This window comes from Arvicola amphibius, chromosome 2, assembly GCF_903992535.2.
Source record: "Arvicola amphibius chromosome 2, mArvAmp1.2, whole genome shotgun sequence".
In the NCBI taxonomy this organism is placed as follows: Eukaryota; Metazoa; Chordata; class Mammalia; order Rodentia; family Cricetidae; genus Arvicola; species Arvicola amphibius.
Genome location: NC_052048.2, coordinates 79,652,259 through 79,668,329, shown reverse-complemented (window position 1 = coordinate 79,668,329; position 16,071 = coordinate 79,652,259). Strand labels below are relative to the sequence as shown.

General features: G+C 40.5%; 1 protein-coding gene across 1 annotated transcript in view; it reads right to left on the bottom strand.

Annotated features, from left to right (window-relative positions):
- Il12rb2 (interleukin 12 receptor subunit beta 2) overlaps nucleotides 1-16,071 on the bottom strand; it is a 77,898-nt gene that overhangs the window by 52,052 nt on the left and 9,775 nt on the right. The window contains exons 4-9 of the mRNA XM_038320654.1: nucleotides 10,755-10,864; nucleotides 8,800-9,084; nucleotides 7,429-7,543; nucleotides 6,365-6,549; nucleotides 5,904-6,046; nucleotides 1,945-2,095 (exon numbers count right to left, since the gene is read on the bottom strand). Of these exons, the coding sequence (XP_038176582.1) occupies nucleotides 1,945-2,095; nucleotides 5,904-6,046; nucleotides 6,365-6,549; nucleotides 7,429-7,543; nucleotides 8,800-9,084; nucleotides 10,755-10,830 (955 nt within the window). The 5' untranslated portion in view covers nucleotides 10,831-10,864. The remainder of the gene's footprint in view (nucleotides 1-1,944; nucleotides 2,096-5,903; nucleotides 6,047-6,364; nucleotides 6,550-7,428; nucleotides 7,544-8,799; nucleotides 9,085-10,754; nucleotides 10,865-16,071) is intronic.

Here is a 16,071-nt window from a genome sequence, read left to right as displayed (position 1 = left end):
ATTTTTAATGCCAGTACTTGGGAAGCAGAAGCAGGTAGAGCTCTGTGAGCTCAAACCCATCCAGGTATACATAGTGAGTTCTAAGTCAGCCAGTCAATTTGTCTTACCAGTTGTGTTGCTTGGCTTATCTGAGGCACTCCTGGCAGTGGTACCAGGATCTATTCCTGGTGCATGAGCTAGCTTTTTGGAGCCCATTCTCTATGGTGGATGCCATGCTCAGATTTGATGTAGTGGGGACGGGCTTGGACCTGCCTCAATTTAATATGCCTGGCTTTGTTAACCCATGGGAAACCTTATCCTTTGGAAGGAGTGGAGGGGGATGGGCTGTGGGGGGATTGGGGGTGAGAGGTAGGGGTGGGGGGAGGAGTGGAAGGGAGAACTGTGGTTGGAATGTAAAATGAAATAAAAAATTGTCTCACAAAACTCTAGATAGTAATATACAATTGATTATATTCATGTAATTTTTTCTTTGATTTAAATTTACATAAAGTATTGGACTAGGACCCCAGACCTGAGTAGGGCCCAGACCTTAGCATAACTGACTCCACGATGAAAATACCATTCAGGTTTTAAAATTCAACAGGTAGACAGTACCACCTGCTAAAACTAAATCAAAGTCCATCTAATTCTTAGAAAGTCTCACAACGTACTAACCTTGCTTTTTAGATTCTGTAGTTCTGCTTCTGTCTAACTGTTCTTGTTAACTGAAGTATGGTTGTGTGTGTGTGTGTGTGTGTGTGTTTGTGTGTGTATGTGCGTGTGCTTGAAAGTTCACTCTCAGAAAGTCTCAGAGCTACACTGGGATCCCGAACATGCAGTGTAGTTGCTGGTCAGTTAATAAAGATTTTTTCTCGGCTTAAACCCATGTTCTAGCAGTCTTCTCTAGTGAATACCCCACAACAATATGAAACGTTCTATACTATGTCACTACTCAAAACGAAACAGGATTCTTGTGAATTCAAAGAGTTGTTACTATTGGGAAGGGTTTTCTAGAACCAGCAGGGCAGCTGCACTTTAGAATTCACAGGAGTTGAGATAGCATGCACAAGAACTCCGCAAGCTCAACATGGACAAAGGACAAAGTGTCCCCTCTCCCCCCCACCCCCGCCTGCATGGAGAGGGGAGGGAGCATGAAGCCCCACCTCCTGCTGAAGCACAAATTGAACTTTATGGGTTTTTTAAACAAACAACAGGAAAAAAAGAAGACATAATTGTGTGGGTTAGTTATGAATGTGGTAGGAGCTGGGGACAGAGTGAATACGATCAAAACATATTACCCCAAACTCTTCGAGAACTAATAAAATGAAGAAACAATTTGTTAATATGACAGAAAGATTATTTAAGGACTTTTCTTTCAATAGAATGTTGGCTTATATTTCTGTGAAATTAACTTCTCAATAATTATCAAAAAGGAAAGGCCCATTCATTAGGTTAAAAACTTGAACTTGTTATGCTGTTCCTGGCTCTGGTCCAACGGGCTCCTTTGAGCAGGAGAGTGCCAAAGGCCTGCAGAAGTGCCATGCAACAGTTGAAAGAGGATTGTTAGACATTCCTTTTATTTTAGGATACTGTCTTCAGAAACTCTTTCAAACTTTTAGTATGGTTTATAATTTCTAAATTATCTTTTCTAATTTTCAAAGAACTAAAGCGATAAAATTTATCAAAGAAATGAGGTTAATTACTGGCTACAGCTTTGGGGAATAAAAGGTACTGAGAAAGTAAGAGAAGAAAGCACACATTTTACTAGATGGTAATAAGACAGTGGCTTGACTGATGGCAGACACCGGCAGGTTGGCCTGCTGTTAACCTTCTTAGCATCATAAACTTGCCTTCCCGAGTGGTTTCTGTACACCATGCACTGAAAGAGTCTACTCCAGGGAAGACTTTGCCTTTTCCAGTCCCCTCTTCCTGATTCCTCCCCCTTTGTTTTGGCTGGATGCCTACCTTCCTCTGGTGTTCGTGTTGTCAGTGGCTCACTCCAATTGCTCCAGCTTCCTTTAGAAAGATACAGCTTAGATGAAATCTGAAATTCATATTTTGTAAACGGCTGCAGATGCTGTAGGTCGTATTTTCCTTTGGCATTTGTAGCATTAACCTTGAATCAGATGAGATTTGTTTCACTGACATACCATGCTTCTGTATTCTTATGGAGTGGACTGTGTATTGTGTGACAGTTCAGTACAAGCAGAGGGTATGCAATGACCAAAGAAAGGAGATAAGACCCCTCTCTCACAGAATAGTAAGCGTTGAGCCTGGAGAGATGGCTCAGAGATTAAGAGCACTGGCTGCTCTTGCAGAGGACCTGGGTTCTATTGCCAGGACTCAACATGGTAGCTCACAACCATCTATAACTCCAGTTCCTGGGGATTCAATCAGATACCCTGTGCTGGCCTCTGCAGGCACCAAACATGCATGTGAACACAGAAATAATAAATCATGCAGAACAACCACACACATTACCAAACAACAACAACAACAACAACAACAACAACAACAACAACCTGAAAATAGTAAACATTTTCACACTCTACTGACCACTCTGAAGTACAGTTAAGGTGTTAATGTGCTAAGGGTGAGCCTGATGTCACTCCTTTACTCAATCTCTTCCTTCCTCTCTACCCACCACTGGCTCTAGTGACAAACACATGTTCTTACTCATTAAGGCAATCATGTAGAACAGGATGTATAGCAGAACTCACAAGGGTTTTAAGATACCTATTAGTAGCAAATTAATCTAAAGAGGAAGTAGTTTGGTGGTACAGTATGTCTTCAGCATGTTCAAAGCTTATATAGAAAGGATAATACAAAGACTTTTGAAAAGATTTGCTTTATTTATGTTTACGTGTGTCTGAGCACTTGTATGTGCACCATGTGTGTGTAGGAGGCCCAAGGAGGCCAGTCAGATGAGGGCATCAGATCCCTTGGAACTGGTATCACAAGCAGTTTTGTCACCCAGCATGGGTTCTCGGAACTAAAGCCAGGCCCTCTGTTGTTGAGGCCTTTCCCCAACCTGATACAGATAATTTCAACTTGAAAGGGCAATCTAGATAAGATGATCTTTTAAATTCTCCAGATCTACCATTTAATAAGAATGAATAATGCTAAGGTTACTGAATTTGAGATTTTAACCTAATATAATAGTTTCTCTTTAAAAAATACTCTAGAGATTAAAAGCCTATCTATTGGGGGCTGGAGAGATGGTTAAGAGCATTTGCTACTCTTCCAGATGACCAAGGTTTGATTTGCACTTACCCACACGGTGACTCACAATTGTCTGTAACTCAAGTCTCACAGGATTCTCTGTCTTTTGGCTCCCATGGACAACAGACACACACAGGACACAGCACAGGCTGGTCTGGGATTCTATCCTCTCTCTCAGCCTTCAGAGCACTGGGATTATAGGTATGTGCTTTCACGCTAGCCCCAAAATTTATCAGTTCTTAATGCCATGTGGAGAAATTTCTGTACCATACATAATTAGCATATGATGAATGCATTTCCTGAATGGTTTCAGGAAAAAATGTTAGTCATGCTCTCTTGAGTTTCAATATGTGGAGCCAATCCTTTTCTATTATCATAAGCCACTATACTCTACAAAAATTCATACTTCTACATTTTTTATCATATAAAGTGGTAGCACCAGGCTGGGAAAACAGCTCAGTGGGTAAAGTTCTTGTTGACCAAATGTGAGGGCCTGAGTCAAATCTCCAGGACCGGTGTAAATCTAGGCACAGGCATTTGTAATCCGAGGCTCCAACAGTGAGGAGGTGCAGGAGGCAGCAGAATGCTACAAGCTTGTGTGTGCATATGGGAACAACAAACACACCTTGTCTCAAGTGAGGTGTAATTGAAAAGTGGGGACTGCCATCTCTGACCTCCACATGCATGCCATGACATGTGTGCACTCCCAATACCCCCACACATGCACTATAGTCCTAATATATCAAATGGCAGTCTTTTCCTTGAGAAGTTCTAGTTCCACATAAGCCTTTGCGTACATACTCTAAGACCTCTTTCCAAAATATTTTTAATGCTAAAAAAGAAAAATGAGGAAGGGGAAGGAAAAATAAGGAGAAGCAAATTATTCATTGCAAATAGGTTTATGAAAGCCCGTGGCTTAAACTATTTAAAATCAGAGCCTGTGAAATTATTCAGCAGGTAAAGGTGCTTGCTGTGCAAACCTTATAACCTGAGTTTGACACTCAGAACTCACAGTGGGAGGAGAGGACTGACTCCCCAAAGTTGTTCTCTGACCTTCACATGTCTTCTGTGGCACACATGTACCTGCACTTACACACACACACACACACACACACACACACACACAGGCACACATGCACATGCACAAAACAGTAAAATAAAATTTAAGAGTTTGGAAGGAGCACAAAGATTGCTTGATGGGTAAAAGGGTTTGCTGAAAGTCTGACATTTGATTTGATCCCCAAGATTTGGGGGAACAACCCCTCCCCCATACCACACAGATAAATAAATAAATAAAGCTAAACAATGGAAATAAAATTCAGTACCAGGGGATCAAGATATTTCTTGTCTTGTGGTGTGTGTGTGTGTGTGTGTGTGTGTGTGAGTGTATGTGTGTGTACTTGTTCATATGTGTGCATGTGTGGGGCACACACATGTCTTTGCATGTCTTTGCATGTCAGGTCAATGTTAGGTGTCTTCCTCAATTGCTTCTCTACTGTTTTTTTTTTTTTTTTTTTGAGTAAAGTTTCTCATTAAACCTGGTGTTCTCACTGACTGATCACACTAGCTGACCAGTGCCCTCCAGAGATCCTCCAGTCTCTGTCTGTCAGTGCTGGGATCACACACGTATGCTGCCATGACCCTCTCTTTTTTATATTTATTTATTTATTATGTATACAATATTCTGTCTGTATGCCTGTATGCCAGAAGAGGGCACCAGACCCTATTACAGATGGTTGTGAGCCACCATGTGGTTGCTGGGAACTGAACTCAGGACCTTTGGAAGAGCAGGCAATGCTCTTAACCTCTGAGCCATCTCTCCAGCCCCCATGACCCTCTCTTTAGTGAGGGTTCTGAGGATCCAAAATCAGCCCTCACTCTACCTACTGACCCATCTCTTCTACCCCAGTCTTTCTTTTCTTCTTTTTTCTTTTTTTTCAAGCTCCATGTAACAGCTCTGGAACTCACCCTGAAGACCAGTCTTTCCTTGAACTCAGAGATCTGCTTTCCTCTGTACTCCTAAGTACTGGGATTAAAGGTGTGTACCACCACTGCCTGGCCTTCTTTCCTTCCTTCCTTCATTCCTTCCTCTCTCTCTCTCCCTCTTTCTCTCTCTCTCTCTCTTCTCTCTCTCTCTCTCTCTCTCTCTCTCTCTCTCTCTCTCTCTCAGAATTTATCAATTTTTAATGACTTATTTTATTTTATGTGCACTGGTGTTTTGCCCACATATATGTCTGCGTGAGGGTGTTACAGACAGTTGTGAGCTGCCATTTGGGTGCTGGGAATTGAACAACAGTCCTCTGGAAGAGCAGCCAATGTTCTCAACCACTAAGCCACTTCTCCAGCCCCTCCAATATTTCTTAATAAATAGAGAGATGGCTCAGTAATTAAGAGCATGTGCTGCCTTTGCTGGGACCAGGTTTTGGTTTCCAGCAACCATACGTTTGCTCAGAACAGTCTGTGACTCTGGCCTCAGGGAATCTGATGCTCTCTTCTTGCCTCTTGGGGGAAGGGAAATACTTGTACACACAAAATTCTAAAATGTAGACAGAGGGTATATACAATTTTCTGATGGAATTTCAATATGTATTTCTAAGCTGAAAGTTCTTAAGCTCCCTAATTTGTTGACATAATAAGATGAATCTGTGCAACAATGGCAAGAGCCCTTACTGATTTTCTCCCATTCCTCTTAAGACTATTACCATATTCCAGGACATGCTGTTAGAAGGCCGGTATCTGAGTCGATTGAGCGCCACTTGCCCCTCATCTTTCCACTGCACGATACATCTGCTTCCAGAAGCATTTAGAAAATTGATTCTGATGTCCCACGGAGGAAGAGGCCTCACTAGTAACCAAGACAAACCAAAATGTACCAGTCAGGCTTTATGATCAGCAATTGCTTTAAGTACTGACATGAGCTTCTCAGTTATTTGAAATAACTGTTCTTAACCCAATCTCATCTTTACCAGTAGTAGATGTGTGGACACCACCTACTAGATTTAAAGAAGACCAATGTGCCAATGACATGCAACACAATAGCCTCAACTTTGTACCTACAGCTCCTTTCTCCTTTGAAGTAGCTACACATAGAAGACTTTAGTGAGTTTTAAACAAATCTTCAGGTGCCAGAAAATGACACCTGGAAAACTGCAATCAAATTTACCTATGTCCAAGAACGTGAACGTAAATGGAAATGAAGAAGAGTTTCCAAGCTGGTTTTTTGCAGTGACACTGACTGTGAACTTGGATTCAGCTAAATGAGATGTTAGACTGATCCCAAGACTCAAGCGATTACAATTCTGACAACTGCCGTAGTCCTGATAGGTCACATTGTTTGGTCCAGTTAACCTGTAACCCAAGCACAACTGTATTTAGTAATATACTATACATGCTGCTTCCTACAGTCACTACAAAAGAACAAAATGTTCTAACATCAAAAACTCCAGACACATTTTAAGGCTGGTCTTATTACTAGAGAATATTCTGTGGGGATACTTGAATCCTGTTCTCATTTATTGGACTATGTCTCCTCCTTACCCCCTTTTTGGTACAACTGAAATCTTTTGAAATGAATGTCCATATAGAAAGCTTTTGGTCATACTCTTTAATTTCCCAAACCCTGGCTGTTATCTTGTCTCCTCAGGGAAGTTCTAACCTTTATCCAAAAAATCTTTGAACATCTGACCTCCATCCAGTGGAAGTATGGTATGAGCTCACAGTCCAGAGGTAGGAAAACTCCATCCTGGTCCCACTGTCTTTTCTATTTCTTGTTCACCTAGGCACAGTTGTACCTGTGATGGGATTATGGGATATATTGCAAAAAGGAAGGCCCCCCATATCCCCTCTTCTTGTGGATGCTCACACAAGCCAACTGTATTTTAAAATGTAATTCCTCCAAGGAGGAGTCCATTTATATATTATGATGTCCAAATGTGTGAGATTACAAAGGAGATGGGGTTTTACACAGCCATCTTAACCCAATTGTAGGGAGACTATCTTAACTGAGATCTTGGATGACTCAAAGAAAACTTTAAATGAGAATGTAGAACCAAGATATCAGGCCTCACAGTTCAAGTGACTGGAGCAGCTCTTAGTGACAGACACTGGAAATGGTATTTAAATTCTTGGTGAGGGATCTATTGCTGTTTCTCCTTAGCATCTAATAAACCATTTGATACTGCTGTAAGATAGAATACGCACAAAACAGCCACATAGCCTCTTACTCACTGTAAAGTGTAGTGGGTTTTCAGATAGGTATCTAGTCCAGGGTCCCAGGTGCAGGCCACAGTCCCACGTTCTCCTTCCTGGAGGCATGATAGGTTTCGAGGTGGCTCTGGAGCAACTTTACAAAGGAAGAGCAAGACTTGGTGTTTGAAATAGTCTGAAGGTGATATCAAGATCACACTGTTATTGTTTGCAGTATATTGATAATAACTTCTACACACCCCACAAATCTAGCTGAAGTCATTTTCTAACATGCTCAGATTTGCTCCCAAGGCATGGATTTTCTTTTATAATTAGAACAATAGTGATGAATATTGATCACTTCCTTTAGCCTAAGCCCAGTGCCAAGTGTCTTATATGCAGTTCTTAGCCAGAGCACTCCATAACACTTTTCTTGAACTATACCAATATTAAAGGAATCATTAACTGTATTTCCTAGCTTCGTTTCTCACTCTCAGCTCCCTTCTTGAAGTATTAGCCTATGAGCTTTGCCTTGGGCATAATTCCAGGAAAGTCCCTAAATATGGTGGCAGTTTCATGCGAGCCTCTCTGCGTGTCATCGTCACTCCTCATGGGTGGGTGGAGATGGAAGAACTACTTGCTGGGCAGTAAGCGAAGGGAAAGGAGGTGCTCAGTGATGCGTTGCCAGTCTGGGATGTAAGAGCTGGAAGAGATACTCTCCCATCACTTTAGGAACTTATGGCTTTGAGCCAGTTTTCCTAAACCAAGAGGGTGTGGCAAACTAGCTGTAAAGAGCCACACAGAGAGTAAGCAAATTATCCCAATGGTCAGAGAAAGAGGAAAGGAAGAAAGAGAAGAACTGAGAGAAAGAGAAAATGAAGGACAAGAGGTGGAGAGAGACTGTGAGTTCCTAAATAAGATCCTAATTCTGTTGATTTCTAGACTTTTCAAACTGAGATTCTCAGGCTGGTCTCACAATAAAATACTTAATGTTATGGGAGAACAGAGAAATCTGTCTGGTGTTTGGGTTTCTATTTATCTCATGTCAAACACACACCCACACCCACACACATACAAACACCAAGGCACACAGAGACACACACGTAGACATACAGAGATACACAGATACACACAGACACAGACACACAGAGATATATAGACACACAAAGACACACACACACAAACACAAAGACACACACAGACACACACATAGACATACAAAGATACACAGATACACACAGACACACAGACACCTACACACACACAAACACACACACATAGACATACAGAGATACACAGATACACAGAAATATATAGACACACAGACACACACACATATAGACACACACACATACACACACACACACACACACACAATGACCACTTTATAAGAGTTCAGAAAGGAATGCTCACCACCAACTGAGATCTCTGCTCCACACACATAGTACTGACTAGTTTGTGGACAGTACACCTGGCAGACAAATACGGTTGTGCCAAGGGGAAGGTTGGAGACTTGAAAAGTGGAGAAGTGACCATTGTGGGAATGGACTATTTTGCTAGACTTTAAGAGGACTAATTTAGAACCAGGATGATTCCAACAGCGGTGCTTGGGATTCAAAGAGCAGGAAATATTGACAGCTGACCCAAGTGGAATCACAGGGGAAGGCTTGACAGTCACTGTGCCTCGCTTGCAGGGATCTGCAGGAAGAGACAAATTCAAAACTCAGCAAGAAGGAAGACATCCATTTCGAGATGGAGAGTTTGTTCAGTCCCCATAGTAGGGTGAAATTAAAACTCATCAGATCACGGAACTGTTAATAACCTACATTGCTCCAGCAGCATAGGAAATGCTGGAGAATTAGAAGACAGTTATACTAAAATGTGTTTGAATTAAATGAATGCTCTTATCAAAACATCCATGCTATAATCATAACAAGAGGAAAGTAGGAAGAAAACAGCAGTGAAAAAACATTCTGGAATGCAGTTCTAAATTCTCTCAGGTGACTTTTCCTTATTCAGATTTCACACCAGACCATATAAAGAGAGCTTCTCAGGATAAATTACATAATTCCCATCACATTTATAATTTAAAATGCTTATTTTAATAATTATATTAAGAAAAACAAAGACAATCTTACAAGACTTTAGGGGCATATGTAGAAATAATTTCTTCTCTTAATATATCAGTTGTATTAAATGAGCATAACTTGTAATATCATTTTACACTAAAGATAAAATATTCAAATGTGTGGTTTCGTGATCCCAGCACTTGGGAGACTAAGATGGAGCATCATGAATTATTGACCAGACCAGGCTACAAAGTCAGAAAATGTAGCAAACAAAAAAACCAACCAACCAAACAAACAAACAAAGGAAAGTGGGTCCAATAACCTGCATTTTGATTTCTTTAAGCTGTAGGCCCCTGGGTAATATGGTTGAAATAAATGACATGTATGTTCCTCCTTTTGAATGACTCTTATGGCGTAGTTACTATCACCAATGTCACCTTGAACTCCCATTTAACTCACTTCCAAAAGCATTCCACTGATACACTTCACTAAAATGAACTACAAAATAGAGATACATTCTCAATTTCACATGTGATGTAAATCCCCCAGTGAAATCGTCTTTGGGGATAATTCTGTTATAGGATCAATATGCATAAAAGAGGAATTAGTGAATAAGTTATTATTTACCTTAAGTAAATGAAATGCTGAACAATCCTTTAAAAGAAAACACTCATTTTTATTTTCAAAGCTAAATGGAATCTCCCTTTTTTAGTTTTATTCTATGTCTGATCTTGATTTCTTTGATTATTCATTGTAATGGGCCAGAAGCCCAAATCAAACTCTTACTCAAGAAGCCAGGAAAATGTTGACATAACACACACATTATGCATATTTATAGACATGCATATGTATGTATCATATTCATATGATAGCTGAATTCAACCATGAATACTCCTGCTAAAGTACATTCCAACTCTTTATTTTATCATTTATGTGTGTGTGTGAACATGGGCCACAGTACACATTTGAGGCTAGGGTGTGGGCTTAAAGGGTTAAACTCAAGTGGTTAGGTTTGCAATGCAAGTGCCTTTACCTGCTGAACCATCTTTCTGGTTCTAAAATACATTCCATTATGCTTCAGGTTTCTTAGCCAGTTTCTCAAGAGAAAATATATGATTATATCCAATGTTAATTATTAAAATAAATAAGACAATACTACAGAGCCAAATTTATCCATTAAATGTTAAAAGACTCACTACAAAATTCACTTTAGAACACTTACCAGAGTACATGGTTCATTTGTACCTGAGAATTTAAACTACAATTCCTTCTACAGACAAGATTACAGAAATCTCTTACCTATATATGCTTTAATCAACAGCCACATGAATAAAAAATTCAGTCCCAACAAGCATCCTCTAAGAGTGTGTGCCATGAGCAGTCAACTCCAGAATGCAACTCGAGTTCTCCTTAGAAAAGAAGACAAATTCATTCATGTTAAGTACATTCAGAAAATGGAACCACCACTTTCCAGAACAATTCAAGTACTACTGTTTCCCCATGTTGTTAAGACTGTAAACTTAGGAAACTGAAGAATCATTAGCTACCTTCCCCTCCCATCTCAATGAACCACATTGCTTCTACCATAATTTTTTTCAATAATGGGCTGTGATGTGCAAGTGTAAGATATAATGGGCAGAGATGAGAAGGGGCTGGGTATCTCATTCTCTTCAGGCTGCTGCAACAGCTCCAGAGTGATGCTGGGAGCAACAGAAAGTTGAACATCAATGTCTCTGGAGAACCTGCTTCTCAGTTCACGGATGGCACTCTGGACTTGCTTTTCCATGGTATGAGGAGCAAGGCAGCTGGAGCACTATCCCATAGATACGTGCTGAGCTCTGGGATATGATCATCTTTCAAAGGTTCCATCTCCTCAACCACTGGGGATTAACATTTAAACACGTGGGTTTTGAGGGGACATGAACAAAGCAAACTTTGAAGTCATTTAAAACTGGGTTTAAATATTGTGGCCATATGAAATTACTTAACCTGTCTATACTTTACCACACATAAAACTTGTTTGTCCTCTTAAAAAGGCTATGTCATCACAATTAAACAGACCTCTTGATTGGTGGAGTTTTTCTAATCTCGTAGCTCTGAAAACAGTAGATTAAAAAAATGGCTCCCACTTGTGTGGTAGCATGAACACTGAATTCTGTCTTATTCTGATTATTTTTGCTACACTGTGATTGGCATCTTTAATGGGTTTTCATTATTGTAGTGAAAAGGTTAAAATACACTATCATAGAATGATGGAGGAGTGTCTATGTGTTACTTTCATTATTAATAAAGATACTGCCTTGGCCCTTTAAGAGACAGAAAATTAGGTAGGCAGAGTAGACAGAACAGAATTGTGGGAACAAGGAAGAAGAGTTGGGGAGACGCTTCAGGCAGTCGCGATAGGGAGTCTCCATGCTTCTCTCCAAGATGGATGCAGGTTAAGATCTCTCCTGGTAAGGCACCCCTCGTGGTGCTATATAAATTACTAAATATGGGTTAAAGCAAGATATGAGAATTAGCCAATAAGAGGCTGAAACTATGGGCCAGGCAGTGTTTAAAAGAATACAGTTTCCGTGTAATTATTTCGGGTGTAAAGTTAGCCGGCAGCCGGGTGGCGGGACGTAGCCCCGCCGCTTCACACTACAATAGAACATTAGCCAGCAATACTACAAACACTTGAAAGACATGAGCAGCAAGGTCAATTTTTTACTGAATATGATGGCACAAATGTGCAACCACAGCACTCTGGAGCCTAAGGCAGGTGTCTCATAGGTTTGAAGCCAGCTTGGACAAACCCCTGTCTCAAAATTACAACAACAGGGGAGCCTTCTCAGCTTGGTTGATCACCTTCCTGGACCTGGGGGGAGTTGGGAGGACCTTGGTCTTAACATAGAGTAGGGAACCCTGATGGCTCCTTGTCCTGGAGAGGGAGGGAGGGAGGGTATGGGTGGAGGGGAGGGAAAGGAAGGGGGGAGGAGGGGAGGAGATGGAAATTTTTAAATATAAAAAAATAAACCATGAAAAAAAAAAGAGGAACCAAGAAAAAATTTTTTTTTCTTAAGGGCTCACAAAGTAAAGTAAAATAAAAGCAAGTAACTTTTTTTTTTTTTTTAAAAAAATTACAACAACAGGACATCATTTTGATTTTTGTCTTGGTAAGTTTTATGTCAACTTGACATAAGGTAGAGTCATTTTAGGAGGACTCTCAATTGAGAAAATGCCCTCCCCCCCACCGCCGCATAAGGTCTGTCTGTAGGTAACTCTATGGGGGCATTTTCTTAGTTAATGATTGTTGCAGGTGGTCTCAGCTCACTGGGAGCAGGGCCACTTCTGGGCAGGTGGTTCTGGGTGCTATAAGAAAATAGGTCGAGTAAGTCAAGTGGAGAAAGCCAGCGAACAGTATCCTTTCATGGTTCCTGCTCCAGTTTTGGTCATAGCTTTTTTTCAGTGATGGACTCTGATGTACATGTATAAGGTGAAATAAACCCTTTCCTTTCCAAATTGCTTTTAGTCATGGTATTTTATCATAGTCATAGATAGAAACTGTGAAGAGAAGTAGGCTATTGCTCTGACAGATCTGACCCTCTTGTTTTGGGGAGGATTGTGGAAATACTATAGAACTTTGGACTGGAAAAGTCATTGAGCATCTAGAGCTTAGTCAACTATTGTGGGATCTAAGAAGATAGACATGGAAGCAGTGTAGATGGTGAAGATCCAGCTTGTGAAATTTTAGAGGGAAGCAAAGACTGGCAGTGTTGTTTGAGTGATATTTTGAATCAATAACCAGTAAGGTGTTGTAGAATATTAGTTAAAGATGTGCTACATTTATTTTTGCTGTGGAACACTTGTTTAATGATGCAAAGATGTGTTGCATTTGTTTAACTCTGTGAAAGCTGTGCTAGTTTGTTTGTCTACAATACCCGATTGGTCTAATAAGGAAATGAATGGCCAATATTCAGGTAGGAGAAAGATAGACAAGGCTGGCAGTCAGAAAGAATAAATAGGAGGAGAAATCTGGGAAGAGGGAAGCAAGATCAAGGAACAAAAAAAGGAGGAGAGGAGGAAGGAAGGGGCCAGCCAGTCATGGAATAAGAAGGAAGAAAAGATATACAGAAATAGAGAAAGGTAAAAGCCAAGAGGCAAAAGATAGATGGGATAATTTAAGTTAGCAAGCTTTCTAAGTCAGGCTAAGGCTGAGCATTCATAAGAAAGAATAAGATTCTGTGTAATTTCTTTGGGAGCTGGGTGACAGCCCTTCAAAGAGACCAAGAGTAAAAAACAACCAACAGCAGTAAGGCAAAAAACTTTGCTTTGTTGGTACAATTGGTACAATGAGCTGTGATTAAGAAGAGATCAACATCATTTAGGTGAAGTCTTCTGGGAGTATTTCCTCACAGTCAGCACACAGAAGCTGTGGTCCAGAGGGTCTAAGGCTACATCTCATTCTGGCAGCTGAACTTGGTAATATATATGAGTCATCCAGGTGGTACTGGTTTTGAAGGTGTGAAGGGGTCACTGTGACCAGCGGAGGCCTGTTACTGTGTGGCAGGGCAGGAATTCCTGAAGAGAGGCAGGAGAGTTCATTAGTGAAGGTAAAAGCCTCAGTTGTAATCAAAGTCCTAAGATTGAAGGGGTCATGGAGAGAAGTCGAGGCTTGACACATATGCAGAACCAGAGTCCCTGAAGAGAGCCCAGAAGAGGCTGTTGGTGAAGGTGCAGCCCAGTTTCAGTGCAGATGCTAGATGGCCATGGACAGCAAGGGCTCTGTGTGAAGTCGGTCTGAGTGAATAAGGCACAGTGTGTGCTGTGGCAAATCCTTTAGAGTCTGGAAGTCTGTGAGTCACATCATCTGACACTGTTGGATTTTGGTTTTGCTTTGATATGATTTTAACTGTGCCCTGATTTTTTTTCCTCAGAGTAAGAAAGTATTAAAGTTATTTTTGATTTGACAGGCGCCTACAATAATAAGACTTTGGAATTTTACAAAGAGCTTGGATATTTTAAAGAGACTTAACTTTTAAGTGTTTGAATTTTTAAAAACTGTGAGATATTTCAAGTTTTATACTGTAATATGGATATTGAGATAATCAGGATGAGCAAGAGAGGGAAGGTTATGGTTGAGCAGTGAAGTGTTCATTTATGAAGTTGACTAGGGTCAGTTGTCCTTGTTAGTTTATGTCGATTTGGTGCAGGCTAGAGTTATTTGGAAAGAGTGACTATCAATTGAAATATTCCCATAACACAGCTCATGTTGGTGAGGATGTGGGAAAAGTGGGACATTTATCCATTTTTGGTGTGAGTGCAAACTTGAACAACCACTATACCTGAAGAAGCTAAGAATAGATCTAGCTCCAACTATACTACTCTTGGGCCTATACCCAAAGGACTCTATGTCCTATTACAGAGACATGTGCTCTGTTCATAGTAGCTACATATTGGAAATGGCCTAGATGTCCATTAACTGATGAATGAATAAAGAGAATGTGATGCATTTATACAACAGAATTATTATTCAGCTGCTAGAAATAAAAGCATAAATTCACAGGTAAATGGATGGAGTTCAGCCAGAGTGAGGGAACCCAGATCCCAAAAGACAAATATGGTATTTATTCTCTTATAAGTAAATGTTGGCTTTAAAGCCTTCACTAGGAAGTCTACAATCCATATAACCACAGAAGTTAGGTAACTAGTAAGGGACTTAGTGGGGAAGGGAGGATTTACCAAGGAAGAGGAAATAGAATATATAGTTTTGGAGAGAGAGTGGGGAGAATGGAACAGGAGGATTAAATGGGAAGAGGAGAGAAAAGTGGGCAAGGGGGGGGACTAATGAGAGGGGCAACACCAAGAGCCATTTGATGAGGTATATGAAAACCTACTAACGTATAAATTTCTTAAACTATGTATGTACATAAAATAAATCTAAATGAGTCACCAAATAACAGGAAGACAATGGCCCAACTAGACATATTTTGGCACCAAGTGAAACTCAAGTGACAGGAATGGGTTACATCTAATTGAGTTGTTGGCTAAAGGGGCCACATGGACACCCTCAAACAACTCAGGCAAAGGCTATTGGTAGCTCTCCACAAACTGATTGTAATGCTCTTTGGCTGACGACAACACTTACATATCTCATTAAACATGAAGAAGTTGAACTGGTATCTAGCTATAGACTTTACCCCTGCTTACAGGTGTTCACAGTACTGGAACGTATTCTGTGTGGTACCAGAGGAGAAGAGTAAAGAGCAATGCAGTTACAAATTCTAAGGGTACAATTGTGGCCTGAGCAAGTTATTCTGGTGCAATAAGGGTGTAAATGTTATGAGAGTAAGACACCACTCTCTGATTAGATTTAAGGCCCACTCCATGAGATGTAACCCATGCCCAACACTGCTTATATGGCCAAGAACCTGAGATTAGAGAGGGCTTGTGTTTAGGGGAAATGCATTATTGTTCTGCTAAAGGAGCAAAACAATAAAACGACTTCTAATGACATTTTACTATCCCAATGGCACAGTGCCTCACTAAGCCATTATCAGTAGATGGAAACTAATAGAGTCCCACAACTGGACAATGTGCAAGGAGTGAGAGACTTAGGAACACTCACCTAAATGAA